Source organism: Miscanthus floridulus, chromosome 16 (assembly GCF_019320115.1).
Source record: "Miscanthus floridulus cultivar M001 chromosome 16, ASM1932011v1, whole genome shotgun sequence".
NCBI lineage: Eukaryota > Viridiplantae > Streptophyta > Magnoliopsida > Poales > Poaceae > Miscanthus > Miscanthus floridulus.
Genome location: NC_089595.1, coordinates 119,315,759 through 119,333,457, shown reverse-complemented (window position 1 = coordinate 119,333,457; position 17,699 = coordinate 119,315,759). Strand labels below are relative to the sequence as shown.

General features: G+C 41.5%; 2 protein-coding genes across 3 annotated transcripts; both read right to left on the bottom strand.

Moving 5' to 3' along the window:
• Positions 1-235: 235 nt before the first annotated feature.
• LOC136512574 (uncharacterized) lies at positions 236-7,829 on the bottom strand. 2 transcript variants are annotated; one of them, XM_066506540.1, is made up of 19 exons: positions 7,573-7,829; positions 6,570-6,673; positions 5,579-5,665; positions 5,409-5,484; positions 5,236-5,310; positions 5,009-5,062; positions 4,486-4,545; positions 4,286-4,402; positions 3,896-3,990; positions 3,577-3,779; positions 3,287-3,384; positions 2,805-2,908; positions 2,561-2,726; positions 2,351-2,473; positions 2,182-2,264; positions 1,920-2,061; positions 1,620-1,649; positions 1,380-1,450; positions 236-1,309 (listed from the first exon to the last, which is right to left on the bottom strand). In XM_066506540.1, the coding sequence occupies exons 1-19, from the start codon at positions 7,609-7,611 to the stop codon at positions 754-756; spliced, it is 2,283 nt and encodes a 760-aa protein (XP_066362637.1). In that variant the 5' UTR covers positions 7,612-7,829; the 3' UTR covers positions 236-753. The 2 variants fall into 2 exon arrangements, with proteins under 2 accessions (XP_066362637.1, XP_066362638.1); XM_066506541.1 differs by having other exon boundaries at positions 236-1,306.
• Positions 7,830-8,922: 1,093 nt separating this feature from the next.
• LOC136512573 (DNA damage-binding protein 1) lies at positions 8,923-17,196 on the bottom strand. Its single transcript, XM_066506539.1, has 19 exons — positions 16,995-17,196; positions 16,292-16,340; positions 16,152-16,211; positions 15,966-16,057; positions 15,737-15,788; positions 15,499-15,561; positions 15,333-15,382; positions 14,276-14,351; positions 13,936-14,148; positions 13,718-13,824; positions 13,533-13,641; positions 13,213-13,413; positions 12,913-13,128; positions 12,336-12,446; positions 11,441-11,716; positions 11,076-11,350; positions 10,273-10,621; positions 9,841-10,125; positions 8,923-9,736 (listed from the first exon to the last, which is right to left on the bottom strand). Exons 1-19 carry the CDS (start codon positions 17,096-17,098, stop codon positions 9,155-9,157), a joined length of 3,270 nt encoding a protein of 1,089 aa, XP_066362636.1. The 5' UTR covers positions 17,099-17,196; the 3' UTR covers positions 8,923-9,154.
• Positions 17,197-17,699: the final 503 nt, after the last annotated feature.

Here is a 17,699-nt window from a genome sequence, read left to right as displayed (position 1 = left end):
TTTCCACTTCAAATCCTATCATTGTGGTTTAATTTCCCCCTCAAACTTAGAAATATATATGCATCCTGCGTGCTTTAATAGCCTTTTACATTCCACGGGTCGTTGATGCGTGTACCTCTGCTATTTTGGCTGTTTGGCAGCTGCCTGCTACTAATGTGAGCAGCGATAGGCCGTAGAATATCCGAACTTTCACTGACACACCATGGCTACAAAGCTGGCCTCAGCCTTAAGCAGGTCGTCCAGAATCATTTGTACCTACTCCAGTATATATTTTTTTATGGAACTACATGTTTTAAAGAAACAAAGAGAGGCAGATTTTGCACTTGAACAAATAACAATTACAGAGGCAGCTAATCAGAAAGGAACAATAATATAAGAATTGAGGGAAAAACTCACTGCAGATATTACAGTTCGAGTACCCTAGCAAAAGAAAATAACCCCCCCTGAGCCAAAATCAGGAACCACCAAATGAATTAAACGCCCCGTGCGTCAACCACCAGCTAATACGGCGTAATAAGTTCATGTGGGATGGTGATGAGCTGAGATCATAACAGAGCGTGCCCAGCTGCACGAATATGCTCATCCAAGCAGTAACAATCGACTGCTCATAGCAAAGCAGCGCCGCTAAAATTGTACGGCACCCTTGCTTCAGCATGGTAGTCCATGGTCCCTGAGCATGCGATGCAAAACAAAGTGGCATTGCTCACCAGCAAAAGAATCTGGTCGGTGGTACTATTCCAGCCCATACGCTTCTCATTCATTTGTTGTGGCAATCTCAGATTTCTTTTCATCATCAACCTCCACAGGTGATCCTGATTCATGGGCAATCTCGTTAGGCTCAGATGAGTTGGCAGTGCGACAATCAGTGTCACCAGATTCAGGCAAGGCATTGCCAGGCTCAGAAGAGCTGCAAGGTTCATTCGCTGCTCCCTCTGTGCTTGACGCTTCAGCCGCACCTCCAGTCTGGCCCTCTTGAGCATCCACAGGCCGCTCAGAGGTTTCAGGCTCATGGGATGCACTATCCTCTTCTGTACACAAAATTTTCTCACTGACCGTGGTAGCATCACTGTCGTTAGCAACTTCTGCTAGTTCCTTGGCCTCCTCAACAGGACCATTTTCAAGGGATGCACTTTCCAGCAGTGACTCGGTGCCAGTGGTTTCACCAGTTAGCACTTCATCAGTTTCCTCCGCGTTCAAGGAAATCTCTTCAGAATTGGGGGATGATGAAGGAACAGAGGCAGCTAGGCGATCATTGATTCCTCTATCACCATCAAACGTAAACCAGTTTGAATTCGTGAAGAGGGAACTGCTGCAGAATGCGCACACTATAAGCCATCTTACTTGTAGTAAGATTTAGGTCACTGAAAAATATTAATTACCTGTCCTGATCATCCCCCAAACGCAATGACGATATTACTACTTCAGCTGACTCATCATCAAAGTAGACATCCTGAAATACATGGACAGGAATAAGCTCATAGATAATCCATGTTTGTTATAGCATGATACAATATGTTTTTAATTATCAAATCAAAATTATTGACCATTTACCAATCTTACATTGACTGTATTGAAGTAAAACAATAGAAATATTTACATAAGTAGTACTGTAAGCATACCTCATCATCTCGTTCGTGGGATCCTTGTGCCTGCAATAATCAAACATGAAATACGTTATAATGTTAGCAATGAAGGTAATATTAGTATATTACAGTTATCTGGGAGAATCCCAAGGTTTTATTTTTACATGGTTGAAATGTTTAGTTGTAAAACAGCAACGGTGAAGATATTATAACAGATTCTGAAATTGAACACAACTTTTTTTTCTAAATACCACTCTACAAAATTATAGCATGCCACAAAAGAACATGATGTTCAAAACTCAAGAAAATCTTGCTAAAAAAACTGACGAAAATCACCTCTTCAATGTCATCATTGCTGTATATCCCATATCGAAATGCCTGACTCAGATTATTAGCAAGTGCTGCCACATCATAGTCTCTGTCTCGGAAGTCGTCATCATCGCTATCCCTCCCACGATCATGTAGAGAAGTTGGACGGCTGCAGCATAAAACATTAGCCAACGGTCAGGAAGAAATATACAAGTTACCACAGAGAAATCACAAGTGTTTCAGCAGTGTACACAAGAATCAGAAAGCCCAGGATGGGAAAAAAACATACCCACATGCCCAATGGTAAACGTTCTCCACCTCATTGCGTTTGACCAGGACATCTGTTTGCCATACAGCCCACTCGCTGTTCTCCTATAAACACAAGTTTATAAATGTAAATGAATATGACACAATAGTTCCAAATTGTTGGCCAAAGATGAAACAGAAATTGGAAATACCTGCAAGTGACTATGGATCATGCTGTTACTATTTCCCAATTGAATGAGCTTATTCGCTATTCGAGTTATGTGTCCAATATTCCCAATTCTTGGAGGTTCTTTCCCTTCTGACGGTAACGTTGGCTACAAACACAAGGCACAATCAAAATACTGGCGACATAGCCCAGCAAAGAAAAAAACAAGATGACAAGTATCAAGAAATAGATTTACCCCATTAGACTCCACTGGCAGAGATGGACTTTTTTCAGCAGCAAGAACTTTACCGACAAGGCCGCAGTCATTAAGGATATGGTCAGTCAATTGATTTCTTTTAACCTCAAGGCAAGAAACAATAATGTTCTCAACATGATGATGCAAAAAGTTATTATAAGGGTACCTGCAGCACCAGGCAATGTATGAGGATTTGCCATTAACAGTGACCGTTAAGGAATAAAACACACAGTAGCCCACTTACAGAAAAAATAAATCAATGCAATGCTTTATCACTGATTGGTTTATTAGCTCCTTCTCAGCAATTTCGCTACCAATTGTTAGCAAAACAGAGATGAACTCTACAATCTGAAAGAAACAGAAGTATAATTTATTAAAACAAAATAGACAGGAAAGGGCTCTGAAGAGACACGTTGAATGAAGGAAACGATTAATTGGACCTTCTGAGCCTGGCCTAACTGCAGAGTTATGCAAGGTGGACAGCAGTTGAGGCCATCAAACTCAGATTGAAAGCATATCTCTCTCAGAAATTACCCCATCATATATCCTCATGCATGGTATTAAATAACAGTAAAGTCAAAAAATCCCTAGGCAGCATTAATGCTTCCATCAAATAACTGGAAGGTTAAGAATAATTTATTCAGGAGGAAAAAATGTCTTAAGCAAACGAAAACTAATCATATATGCTCAAACTAAAAACAAGAGATCCACAGCGTCTGAGCATACCTTCAAACGGTGTTTTCCAAGAGGCGGACGCAAACATCCATAAGTTGCAGGCAAAACATTTTCAGAAGAAGTAATGTCCAGTAACTTCAGCAAGTCACCTAAGATGTGATTACAGGTATACTGTTAAGTCCTCGGAAAGGCAATCAAGCATTTCATATTTTCATTAAACATGCCAGGTGTGCACATGACAAGGAGAATGTGTGTGACAGAAAGCAAGGGTGTAACAAGTGAAAAGCATATAAACAATACAAGTAGCATTAAGTAGAAAGAATCAAGCACAGAGCACTAACCTAAACTCTCCAGCATACCATCAACTGTTTCTGGACTGGCTGTGACCAGCGTCCCGTGAGTTAAGTTGCTTCTAAATGCTTGGTATGAGGCTGATGCTAGTCTTTTGGGGTCCAACAAAGATATACACACTGACAATGAATGAACCAGAACAAATTTTGGTCTTGACTCTTCAAGAGCGTGACGAAACAACCTACCAACAAAACTGATACCAGGAACAAGCAAAGAAAAATGAACATGATAATAGCTGACAAAGGAAGCGATATGATGCACAAAAGTTGCATTTTCTGATCGCACAAAAATTAAATGAAAAGGACAAACCTTGGGCTGCATATTTTCGCAGCAAGAGCAGGAGGGGCGCATCGAGTTACGGCGGAAAGGATTTCAGCAGCATTTGCATGCACTTCAGGAGAGTCCTGTTTGATCAAGGCAACATAGATATATGAGCCCTTTACTAGAAATATATCCAAAAAAACATATGAATTCTACTGAGACAACAAACCAACCTCCATAACCACTGCAAGTACAGCATAATAATGACATTTTTTTCGCGAAAACGCAGGAGAGCTGCGGTTCATTATTATTAAGAAGAAAATACGGGACAAGAACCCACCCACACACTCTACACACACCAAAGCTTAATAATGACATGGTTTAGTGCCCAACAAATGTCGTATAGCACTATGTTACTGAGTGATCAAGTGTACTTACTGATGAGCTAAATTTATCCACAATCATTTCCAATACATCTGTGTTCTCTAACCAATGCAATGTATCCGCGAAATTCGAGTATATGGTTTCATCAGCGCCAATCAATCTCATCAACACCTGTTTTACAATCAATTTGATGACCAACACCAACCAAAGGCACTCACCAAACTAGACGGGGAATGAGTTCAATAACTACTTACCTCCATTATTGATGTGATACCAATGAGGTCGACAAGCTGGACAACAATATTTGGATGCTCCTACAAAAAGGTAAAATAAAAAAGACAAGTAAACATAAATTGGAATGTACACAAATGACACCATCTTTCCAGCATAGCATCCAAAGACAGTGTGGGCAATGAGCAGAACTGAGATATCACAATCGCAAAGAAAATAAAGGATTCCAATATCAATAGACCATAAGTCATATTCTATGTACCCATACAAAGTCAACAACATAATATATCATGGATGCCAGTCAGTCTGCAAGAGCAAGGCAACAGCATACACAACAAAGGAGAAGCAGGTAAGCACAACAAGACTTACACGAATAAGTTCACTGACATGGGCAAACAATCAATCAGCAATCTTTGGTTGGTAAAACAGAATATGAATGCGCATTCAAAGCAGGCAGAACAGGTCAAGCTCGAGGTTACCTAGCAACACATTGAAAAAAAGGCACAGTAGAACCAATCTACATTTTACAGAACAGATCAGCAATACCTGAACATAATTCATAAGAGAAGCAGTCTTCCGTAGCATCAAACATATAACCACCTAAAAAGATAAATAACCTGGTTGAGCTCCATAATTCATCATAATGCAACAAGAGAAGGGAATTGTGAAGCCCCATGTGACGGTTAGAAGTAAAAGTACATTGCAGAGGTCTTGAAGACAACTTTATCCATGATTAAGAGGTCAGGAATAAGAGGAGACGAGGTGGGGGGTACCTTACTGAAGTAACCAGCTAACAAGGTGCTATGCGGATGGTCAGGTTTTACAAATGAGAAAAGTAAATCCATTAACTGTAACAGAAGGAAGGAGATTGTTAGACAGAACGAAGTTCATAAACTTGTGGAGTAAAATGTTCCAAAGAAATGTGCTAACAAGTGAATATATTTACCTCAACATCCTCTACCAAGGTTCTCAAAATAATGTCAATTTCACAAGTAAAAATCTCACAAGCGATAAATGGAAACCTGCAAGAGGTAGACAAGTGAAGTTTGACAAGGCTAATCAGCAAACTAGTTTAATATATGGCATGGCAATGAACAACAAATATACATAGCATACTTGAAAGACTGTTTCTTCTCTGAATCCTCTGGAACTTCTTCCACAATGTAACGAAGTAACTGCTGCACTTGGGCCCTATCTCGCAAGCTAGATACAAAAATTCAAACATTTTAGGCAGGGAAACAAGCCTACAATAAGGTGGAGTGCAGTTGAAAGCTACGCGGTGTGTTCACACTAATCGCTATATACTGTTATAACATATAACACTACTACATTTTTCCAGACTGAACACTTATATAACTAAAAAAGGCAGAGTTCAACATAAATAAACACTTAGTTTCACCACAGAGAAAAAAAAGTCATTTAACAGCAGTTGAAACATCTGAAATAGATGAGAAAATGAAGCAAATTTAATAAATGATGATTAAGCTGAATCTACTATGCAAAAGCTTACAAAATTGGGAAAAGGAGAATGTGTTTAGCCGTTCCCTAGAAACTAAAGGAACAAATTCAGCATGCAATGCTGCTAAGCTAATTACATAGCGTAATGGGCGTACCCAGTGCAGAGAGCTCCCGCTCTGTGCGGGGTCTAGGGAAGGGTGTTAGTGGCAAGCCTTACCCTCGCCTGTGCAATGCGAGGAGACCGCGACTCAAACCCGGAACCTTCCAGTCACAGGCGTCAGGGGGTAAGACTCTACCGCTTGCACCAGGCCCGCCCTTCAATTACATAGCGTAATGGCAGAAGTAAATTGCAAAGCAATCTTGAATGAAATGAAAAGGTTGTATGTGCAGATCAATTGCAATTAGAGCTGTTTCTCAGCTTTGCATGAGAGAACCCCATAGGCAGTTCTGATGCATATAGGAGTTAAGTATGGCTGAAAAGGGCAGGTGAATATGGTAAGTACGGCTTTTGCTATCTTACTCGTTCATAAATCATAAATGGACTCCTTTGCCAGTAAACCAGCAATACATGCAAAATTCATAGAGTGATAAAACAAAAGCTTAGACATGCTGAAAACTGTAGCAGCTTGAAAACAGGTAATGGTCTTACAAATTTATGAGTCGAGTATTCAGTGCTTTGCACTCCTGGATGATTTCATCCTCATCAAGAAGCTCTTCCAACGTAAAGTTCTCCTTGTCCAGAATTGTATCCACCTGACCAACAGAAAAAGAAAGTTAGGCATGTGGGATGGGGATGTCCAAGTGTATGCTGGTAAATTTTCACAACAGCCTTGAGATGGTAAAAAAAACATAGTAAATAAATAAGACACACCAATAAACATGCTCAATCCACTAGACAGTTAAGAGTGCTATCTGAACAGAATAAAGTGTTCTGACTCTTTATAAGGGAGGAAGAAATAAATGAACAGTAAGCATACTTGACATGAAATTAATTTCCGACACATGTACAGGAAGTCCCATAAATAGTAATGCAACAGAAACAGAAAATACGTTCCCAACTGAGACAGTAACAGTGTGCAGAGAGCGAGAGAAAGAATGTTTATTATTTATGAAGCGGAAATGATTGCCAATGGAATCCGCTCAAACTAGCTCCAGCCAGGCTTATCTGATTCCTTCCTTGGGGAACATCCGCAGAGCGTGTGCATACAGCAGGAACAAAACACGGAACAGGGAAGCTGTTCCAACACCCACCCCGTCCGAGGATTCAGCCGGTCAACAATAAGAAGCCAAAAGGGAGATCAACGGAACCGTTGCTGGTGCTGAACTGCTGATGCCATTTGTCGATCTAGATTTTTCTCTAACTTGTTTTGTTTCTTCGGAAAAGCTAGTTTGGTTAATGCCATAAAAGTAAGGGAGTCTATTACAGAAGACAGAGAGCAAAAACGAAATGTGTGCCTCTCTGTCTCGACAGCACAAAGCTACGACGTTACAGCGCGCGGCGGAGGCAGCAGCGAACCCTACGCGCAGCAGGCGTGGCTCTAGAGCAGAGCAGCGTGCGTCGATCCGGCTGGCGAGGCGACACCCTCCCTCCTTCCCAACAGAATGGAAGAGCGAGAGGCACAGCACAAGAAGCAAGAGAGGAGTGTACTCACGGGCGAGGCCGCGGAGAGGCCGGTCATGCGCCAGAACATGGCGGCGAGGCGGCGGATCCCGTACCAGATCTAGGGTTTGGGCGCCTGGGGCGGGACAGGGCGAAGCGGCGGCGAGTCCGAGCCCCCCCGCGATCGGCGGGGTGGCAGAGGTTGCGGCGGTGGACCGGACAGCGGGATGGCGAGGCGTGGGTGCCCCGTGCGCCCGTGCGGGAGGGAGAGAAAGAGAGACAGGAGGCTCGGCTTTGGGCGGGGTGGGGGGAGACCGAGAGAGCGACAGACGGGGGAGGGTGTGGTTATGGTGGGTCGGCGGCTTGCTCGATCTGGTGGTGGCTGTGGCTGTGGCTGTCGCATTAGCGCAGTGCTGCCCCCCAAACGGGGTTGTGCTCGCAGCGGCAGGTTCAAATCAAAGGGCTGGGCTGCTGCCTGCTGGAGCTAGATGGACCAGGCTGGCCCTGACTGATGACTGGATTGGGCCTGGACTGGACCACCACCACTATCTTACTTCTACCAGAAAGAAGACAAGACAGCTCTCAACTGCCGTCTCATTCGGTCATCCATCCCTTAAGGGGGTGTTTGGTTATCGAGTCTCTCCTAAAATTCATGTAACGTTGAATATTTAGATACTAATAAAAAGTATTAAATATAGATTAATTACAAAATCAATTACATGGATAGAGACTAATTTACGAGACAAAGTTTTTAGGTCTAACTAGTCTATCATTAGCATATGTTTACTGTAGAACCACGTTGTCAAATCATAGACTAATTAGGCTTAAAAGATTCATCTCGCAAATTAGTCGTAAGTTGTACTATTAGTTTTGTAATTAATCTATATTTAATACTCTATGCATGTGTCTAAATATTCGATGTGACAAAAATTTTAGAAGCTCCCTGTAGAAACAAAACATGCCCTAGGTACCCCATCTGCTCCCCATCTATAATCCATCTACTCCTGACTCGCGTCGGCCCATCGCAGGATCTTTCCATTCAGCATAAATAAACAAGAGTAAAATACATCCTGGTCCTTAAACTTTTAGGGCATTCCCATCTGGGTCCTCAAACTAAAAAAGCGACTATCTAGGTCCCTCATCTATTGCCGCCGTGCACCAGAGGTCCAAAACCAGCCACGCATGCACCAACATCCGACGTGGCACGTTCTCTGGCATGCCACGTCGCCCAGTTGTGGCACGGGCCCAGTGTTCAGCTACCACCGTGGCGTGCCACGTCGGATGTTGGTGCTTGCGTGGCTGGTTTTGGACCTCTGGTGCACGGCGACAATAGATGAGGAACCTAGTCGCTTTTTTAGTTTGAGGACCCAGATGGGAATGCCCTAAAAGTTTAAAAACAATCTCAACAAACTGGCAGCTCAAAAAGTATTCGGGTCAACCAACAATGCAGGACAGGTATAGGCTACAGCCACGGGCGAACACTTCGCTTGTGCGACCCGCGGCAACTGCGGAGTCAGCTCAGGGAACTGCTACATGCGACTGCAACACTGCTACAGCACAAAACAGATGTTAAAGATAAGATGTACATGCAACAAGTTACAGGCTTACAAGCAAAGCATCTACATAACCATCTACTAGTGAAGCCTCGTCAGCTCTTCCACCCTCTTGGACAGCTCCTCCACGGGGGCGCCCATCGCCTTGGACACCTCCTCCATCTTGCTCCGGCTAAGGTCAAGGAACGACTCGATCAGGTCACCGTCAAGGAAGTTCCGAGCCTCCGCTGTCTTCTTGTCGTTATGGAACGACCGCCATTGCTCATGGCTCAGGTTTCCGACGCCCTTTATGTACTTCACAAGAGTCGACTGGAGCTTCTCCAGGAAGACGTATTGGTCATGCGGGAGGGAGGCAATAATGCCAATTACCCCGTTTATTGTGCCAAAGATGACCGTAGGAATCTGCCCTATCTCTGAGTCTGGAAGACGCATCACGAGTGAACCATGGCGGAATCTGTTCACAAACTCCCCAAGATGGTACTCCCCGACGACCTCAAGCCTGGCCCTTTCATCATCTGTGGCTGCATCGCTGTTCTTGCGCACGGTGAATAGGTTATAGCCATTCTCCGCCCCAACATAGACTTCATCATCAAGCATCTCAACAGCAGTCATCCAGTTTGCATTGTAATCCCTAGCACGCTCTTCAATCGCGCTTTCTTCATGCTGCCCAAAAGTAAAAACATTAGCAATCAGCCCAACAAAAAAACTTGACACAAAAAAATTACAGATAATGCAATGTGAGTCCAGCAAACAATTAAAAGACCCACCTTATACACCAGCAAGGATATTGATTTCATCAGATCGCCAACCACAATGAAGTCACCACGCGTTTGAGTATACAAGGCAAGTATGTGCCCATGGTGGCCACACTCAGATTGCAGCTCATGTGAACCATCCTCGCGTGACATCCACTTATATAATTGAATCTTCTGGTTGATAGCAGCCAATAATTTCCCATTAAATGCATTCAGCGAATAAACTGATCCTTTGGTTTCTTTCTCCACAATTAATTGCAAGCTTCCATCTTCAACTGCAAATACAAGGATCCGGCCCTACAAGATGCGCCGATTCATAAGCATTTTGTGCACAAGAAATAGATAAGGTTCACAGAGAAATAAAATACAAGCAGCAGTAGATTGAACAAGTATTAAAAGGGAGTTAACTAGTATTAGTAAAACATCATGCTTTCAGTATATTACCTTTGTTGGTTCATTTTCTTCAGGTATAACATATGCAGTTCCCACACAGTAATAAACATTATTATCATCCGCAAAGGAACAGCTAATGATGGAGCAGCCATATTCATATTGATCTAGAGGATATACACACAGGGACTCAAAAGTCTGATGATCTAGCAGACGTATTAAATGAGTCTCACTTTCCTCCACACTTTGGTTGCACTTGAAACTGCAAAATGCTAGTGTCCTTGATTGCTCCTGGTGGCAAATGCGGCGTGCTTGTTCATTAAGGGGGATTGTGCGGATATGAAGCTTCTGGATATCATCGATAGTTCCAATTGAAAGCTCACCCTCTTTAGCAATTGCAAGACTGACATTGGAAAAACAAGGGGTGAACTAGAGCAAACTTAAGACAGTGGTACCATTTTCAGACCATAACTCCACAAAGACTGGACCAGTGACACAAATGAAGTACAAGCTCAGAGCATCAAGTAGAATGCAACTAGCAACAATCAAAAAAATAAAACAATTAAATCAAAAGACATAAACAGCAGGCTATAAAACATTTCTTTTCCCTAATTTGACTGTTAATGATAAGATTTATAAGTACATAAGAATTAAAAGGAGATTGCTTCACAGAGTCAAGAAATTAAGGTCTACCAACACAATACATGAACTGACAAAGATAAGATGGTTACGCAAAATGGCTTGTGAAAACATTTCGGCCAAATTGATAGACGATCCCAATTCCCAAGTACATACAGGAGGTACTTGACTCAAAGATTAAGTAATTCCATTGCACAAAATCTAGAGAGGGAACAAACCTGTCTGGAAAAGCGGCTGTATTGAAAGGGCACATATGATTAACCTCTTTCAAATTGACATTGCTATAGAGAAGCTTCTTATTGCTGCTATAGATGACAGTTGGCCTATCTGACGAAGCAAACACGTGGGTGGTACCCTTTGATGAGAAGGTACGAAGGCTGATGGGTTGGGTCCCGAGGGTAACCTTCTTTCTATCAGTCAGTTCACCTGTACTTGCATTCAGCAGAAAACTGAACAGGTTACCATCCCCAAGAGCACAAAGCAAATACGAAACCTGAAAAAGAAAAAAAGAACATGTATATGTTACTTGAAGTAGCCATTCTTGTTTTTTTATGAGCTTAGAAAAGCTTTTTCAAGAGCATACCCCCTCCAAGGTGCACAGCAGAACAGACCGAGGAACAATTTCTCCACCCAAATTTTCCTTCCTTATTAATTCAAGATCTGGAAGTGAAAATATTCTAACACTTATATCTGTCCACATCCCAACAGCAGCTAGGGAACTATACTGTGGATTCTCCCCAATTGGGTTCAAATCAAGACAAGAAATCTCATGTTCTAGCTGCGCATGCTTCACTTCAACAAGTTTAGCATCCCTAATTTCCAGGTAAACAAGATGGCCACCACCAGTTGCCAACAGAACCTGCAACACATGTGAAATTAAAAAATAGTATGAGAAAATAAATAGCATTGGCATCCAATCATTCAAATCCATTTGTACTTAGAACATTCAAGAAAGATGTGTCTGGATTAATGGTTGCTGATGATAAAAATGTCTGCACAAAATCACAGCAATAGGTAAAGGTGACACTGTAATTCTGGATTATAATAACTACACAAAGTTACAATGCTCCATTTGGCTGCCAGCCTACTCAAAATGCACAGGTACCTTTAGATTATGATTGCATGTACACACAAAGTCTTTTGATAACCTCGCTATGTTTGTTGTTTATGACACCCGCCCCTTAACTCCTCTCCTGGGTTTATGTTGGATAAAAGAAGACCTGGATGCACGTCAACATGTGCATCGACAACAAGGCAAAAGGGTACTACAACCCCCAAAGTTTGTATTACTACACATCTAATGATCAGATCATATTTGGTAATTACCTACTAGGGAAATATAACAGGGCAATATTACTAAAATGACAGGAAAGTTTTAGGTTTCAAAAAAAGAGTAATTGGTTGTCTCATTGAAACGTGGGATGTCCCCAACCAAAATTTCTAAAGAGCGACAGGAGGCAGTCCAAAAGGAAAAGCACCTGACTGGCATTAGCTGAAGCAACATTGACTGAGAATCCTGCTGGTGCATTCCATTGATCCACTAGCTCCCGGGAGGTACAACTGACTAACCGAACAGAATTAGCAGTAACCTGTCATTCAAAACAACAGGTAAAACATTGATATAGTAGATTAAAATGACTCATATCACATAACTGCTAAAATGATGAAAAATGAACTGACAGGAAACTAATCTATCAAACATACACAAAAAAGGAGCTTTCTTCAAATACCCACTACATTTTTTATATCCACTAACACAGGGCATTTTGAATTGAATAGGCAGACGTCAAAATGTACAAAAAGGGGAAACAACTAGTCAAATTAAATGCATGTTTAGCGTACAAAAGCTGCATCAGTACATCTTTATTCAAATTACTTATAGGATGGTGTTGATTTTGTAGCAACTGATAATATATTGCAAGAGAAATGGCTAAAATCTACTTTCTAAAACTTTTCCCTTACTACATTAGTGGACAGAGGTAATAATAGTTTGCTAGCCGCTAGTGTGCTAAATGCAAGAAAGGGTATTGACGGAATGGTCATTAGAACAGGCACCTGTATAAGAAGATCATTGATCGCATTCTGGCAAAACAGGGTTTGAGTTTGTGCATCAAATCCCTCTATCTCAGTCTCTTCTAGTTCATCTTCCATGTTCATCGCCAAGAATCGTGTCTCACTTATAAAGCTCACGACAAGGTACATGTCATATGGATCATTGAACGAAGATTTCAATGACCATAATCCCTTTATGCCTTGGAGTTCTACTGAAGCCTAATCAAGCAGGAGAGGGGGAAATAACAACTCAAAACTTCTCCAAATTAAGAAGTTGGCAATAATAAACTGCCATAAAAATACCTGCTCATTAATCCCTATACCATTCCGAACCACCCGAAGGGAACCATCTTTAAATGCCCCAGAACAAGTGACCACCTGACCTTGACCCTGCCTATCAAGGTCAACCACGCAAAAGTCCACAATCGGTCCAAGATTAACATACCGTTCAAGAATTTCAACAAATGAACCGCTTGCATCAGCTTGGAGGTTCAGCTTCACCAGCTGTCAGAAAAATAGAATGTTTATGAGACATGTTCCAAAGAACAATATAAAGAGGGCATGGATTTTTCTTTTTACATCTAACATGGAGAAATGGAAGGGCAAACAAGCATTTGACCTACCTGTGAATCGCCAAACTGTGAACCAACATAAACAACGCCATTATCGAGATATGAAATCGATGATGCAATCGAAGTCTCTCCAAGGTATTCAATTTTCAAACCAGTAACCCTAAAATGACAAAAGGTGAAACAGAAAAATCGTTAGCAAGAGCCTTTCTGTTTCAAAATAATGCACAAGCTGTTACCTTTCTCGTTCATGGGTAAGGACAAGTAAATGCAGAATTCCAGTATTATCACCAAGTAAATATCGAGAACCATCTGGGTCAACCCGTCCATAAGCTCTAATGATGGACTGCCAAAAATTCAGAAATCAAGGAGAAAAGAATTAGAGTGTAGACATGATACCTACCAACATGAAGTTGGCACCACAAAGAAAATTAAAGAGATCTAGGCAAGAGATTACTTGTTTTATTGGTATTGCTTTAAATGTAGAATTGGCATTGCAGTAAACTATTTGCTCCTCGCCAATTATTATCACACCACCAAGTGGAGCTGGTACTGGTATTAACAAACCAGCACCATTGTCTACATTATTCTGGGACCAAGGACCCTCAACAAAATCTTTGTCCTTCAGTGCAACTTCATAAGTCTTAACATGCCTCACGTCTTTATTATCCTGAAGTGTAAAACAGAAGATGCAAATCACATAAACAAAAGCAACTATCACAAGTCATAACAAAATGCAGTTCAATTGTTCAAAACTCTTCTAGCAAAGGAGAGGTCATAAAGAAGTTTAAACAAACCTGGTAGAGGACAACAATAGTAGGTTTAACACAACCATGCAGAAATTTGATGTCCAGTACTTGAAGTTCTTCCAGTCTAACAGAAGAAAATACAAACTGTAAGATAGTCTGAATAACATAACATTAACTATTAGACAATATACTCAAAATATCAAAGTTCATCTCGATAAAGTTAATCACCATTAGTGAAAAATCAAGATTTGTGAAGAACTTTCCAAATGACTGAATGAGTAAATGTAGCTAGCATATCTATCTGTAGATGGCATGAGATAAATGCAAGAACATCAGTATGCTCTCGTGATGCAATAAGAAGCTACTGGCTTCTCGATTGACAATCAAGCGAAGAGACAGTAATAAAGTGTCATCAAGTTGTCCGATTAATCACGATTAGTCGTCCTAGTCGGTATCCTGGACTCAACTAGGGGCTACGACTCAATTAGGCCGATTATTTTTCTGGTCGTCCGATTAGTCGTCGACTAATCACAATTAGTCGGACGACCAAAAATAGAATGGAATTGTTGGGCAGCTTAAGACATGGGCTGCATCTGGGATGTCTTAGGTCACTTGGGCTCATGTTTTTCAGCCCAATTTGCAAACCTACATGCAGCCACCACCCTAGAGTTATCTTCATGCTCGATTTGTACTCTAGAACATATATATATTAGTATATATTTGGTATATTAGTCCTAATTTATATAGGACTAGGACCAATCAGGGCCGATTAGTCACCCTGGTCGACGACTAATCGCGACTAGTCGCCTGGTCAGTCCCATGGCAACTAGGATCGACTAGACAACTTGATAACATTGATAACCACATGAATTCTATGATAATGATAAATGGATAATAAATAGAAGAATGGAGAAACCTAAGCAATGTGCACATTAAGGTTATCTCTAACTAAACTGTAAAGAGTGCCAAAAAAAAATCCACCAATTGACAGAAATATGAGTGTGCACACATGCTACGATATTTATTGTTGTTACTACATACATTTCCAGATCACATGAATATTTTTCAGCAAATAAATAACAGTTAGAAATTTCAACACTCATACCTGATATTGAAAGCTTCTTTCAGCTGCCCTTTGTTGTCAAATGGTATAACCTGCCAAGCAAGGATAGCAAAGGAAATAAGAGGTGTGTATTGGATATGCAGAGTGCATCTTTATAATGAGAACAAGTCTGAATTCATAAACCTAATGAAGCAGACAATATGTTTACCTTAAATAAGCCATCATAGAGATGAAGGCCAATGAGTCTGCAGTCAGGGTCGATGATTCCAATCTACACAATAAATAAAAGGCCACCCATTAGTATTACCGTTACAGGTAAAATATTGCTCTCTATTCGCGCAAAACCCTGTAAAATGATGGATAATTAAAATTTCAAATTGAAGGAAAATTTTCATAACATTCTAAGGTGACAAATGTAGGGGGTTGAAACTGAAAAAGATCTGCACCTGTCCATTGTCAGTAGGGCGGCCAATGCGATCAGAAACATCACCCATGGCTCTACATATTACAAATAAACCATTATTTTTCATACAAAATAGGGACGCCGGTGTTTCAAATTTCAATCAACAAATATTACTGAGTGACAATATCCTTTCCTACAGACAACATTAAGTGGGACTTGCAACATAAATCCATGCTTTATAAAGAAAAAAGGAGGGAGAGTAAGTGTCCAACCTGGTAATTAGCTCTGATTTTTCTGCGTCCCATTGCAGAACACAGAATTTGTACCTCTCCGTAGCAATGAAAAGAAAATCCTGAGTCTCATTCTGAGGATAAGACACAAACAGAAAATCCATTTATAAAAATACATCACAAATACAAATAAAGTATCTCAGATGGATGAACTGAAAACTAGCTTACATGAGGCCGGAAGAGCTCAATCGTTGCAATTCTTCCATATATAGGTACGTCAAGCATCGGCTGGTAGGCAAACAAAATCGTTATGGTATTATGCAGAAGATTGTAGCGATACTACGCTGACAGTTCTATAAATGACTAACCTGAAGGCCCTGAGGGGTAAGCAAATGGATCTCGATCCGGGTACATTTCCTGAAAGGTTGATGCATGTGTGCCTTAGTAAAGGATTGTACAGACAATTGAACTGGCAACGGACAAAAAAGAAATCCTAGCTCTGTCGTTGCAGGTATTTCTAGGCAGCAATTTCACCACAAACGCCTCAACATGTATATAGAATATGGTTGCTACATCTGATGTTCCTGTCTATCGCTTGATGAACTACGAATTGCACATACAGAGAGACTCACGCCAGCCTATGTGCCACTTTGTATTAGCTCAACTGTTGAACACCCTAGTAGGTAATGCCAAATTGCAAGGTAGGGTTTTACTGTGCTAGTCTCAGATTCTGCATAACTAGTGGTACAAAAAAACAATTGGCCCTCCGGGATCAATCAAAAAATAAGAATATGGAGGGAATTAGACGCGTTTCATTTCCCTGTATCATCCCGAGCAGAAATAAATCCGCAACAACCAAGACGAGATAGGAGAAATCACGCATTCCTGAGTGGTCCAGCTGAGGGCAAACCCTAGGCCGCGCCCCACCTCCGTCCCAAAACCCTAGGAGACTCCGCAAAGCGCCCAATCTCAAGGGCTTGAGCATTTGGGAGCAGAGCGCCGAGTTAGATCGTACGCCGAGAGGGAGAAGACGGGGAAGGAGGGGAGTGGGGGATTAGCTAGCGCGCTTACGCGATAATGAGATTGAGCTGGTTGGGGCTGGTGAAGTTGCCGACGCAGGAGTGGCTGACGCTGGTGGGCTTGTGCGCCGTGACGACGTAGTTCCACACGCTCATCTCCGCCGCCGCCGGGGAGCAGTGGGCCCTGGAAGGTGAGGGAAGGAGGTGGAGGTGGTGGCGGTGAAGGTGACACGGAGGGAGGGAGGAGGGACGAGCTGGACTCCTTTCTATAGGACTGCTGCGGTGCAGATTAGGCCAGCGGCCTAATAGGCCCAGTTATCTTGCTGTTGGACCGGGCCTTTTAAACGTCGTTCAAACTTGGAATCGATCAAATTCACGATCGGAGGCAGGTCAAAAGCTCCTTAAAAATCACTCTTTTTTTTCTAATCATCGAAGTAAAGACACGGACGCTTTTACACACATATACACACATATATATCATAATTTATATGTTAACTATCATACATTTTGCCATTTGTATTCAATTGGATGTAAACAATTATGTTTTATGAAATCTTCAGAAAGAAACTAATGGTAGATAGCATGTGCAATTTTGTGTACTACTTTACCATTATATAGTACAAAAAAAAACTCTGTTTATATTGCTCTTCCTCTTTCATTATCAGAAACATTGTGATTTTGATAGATGTAGTTCCTTTTAGTTTCTTCCAGACCTAACATGTAATCTCTGAATTTTTGCAGAATGACATGTTTAATC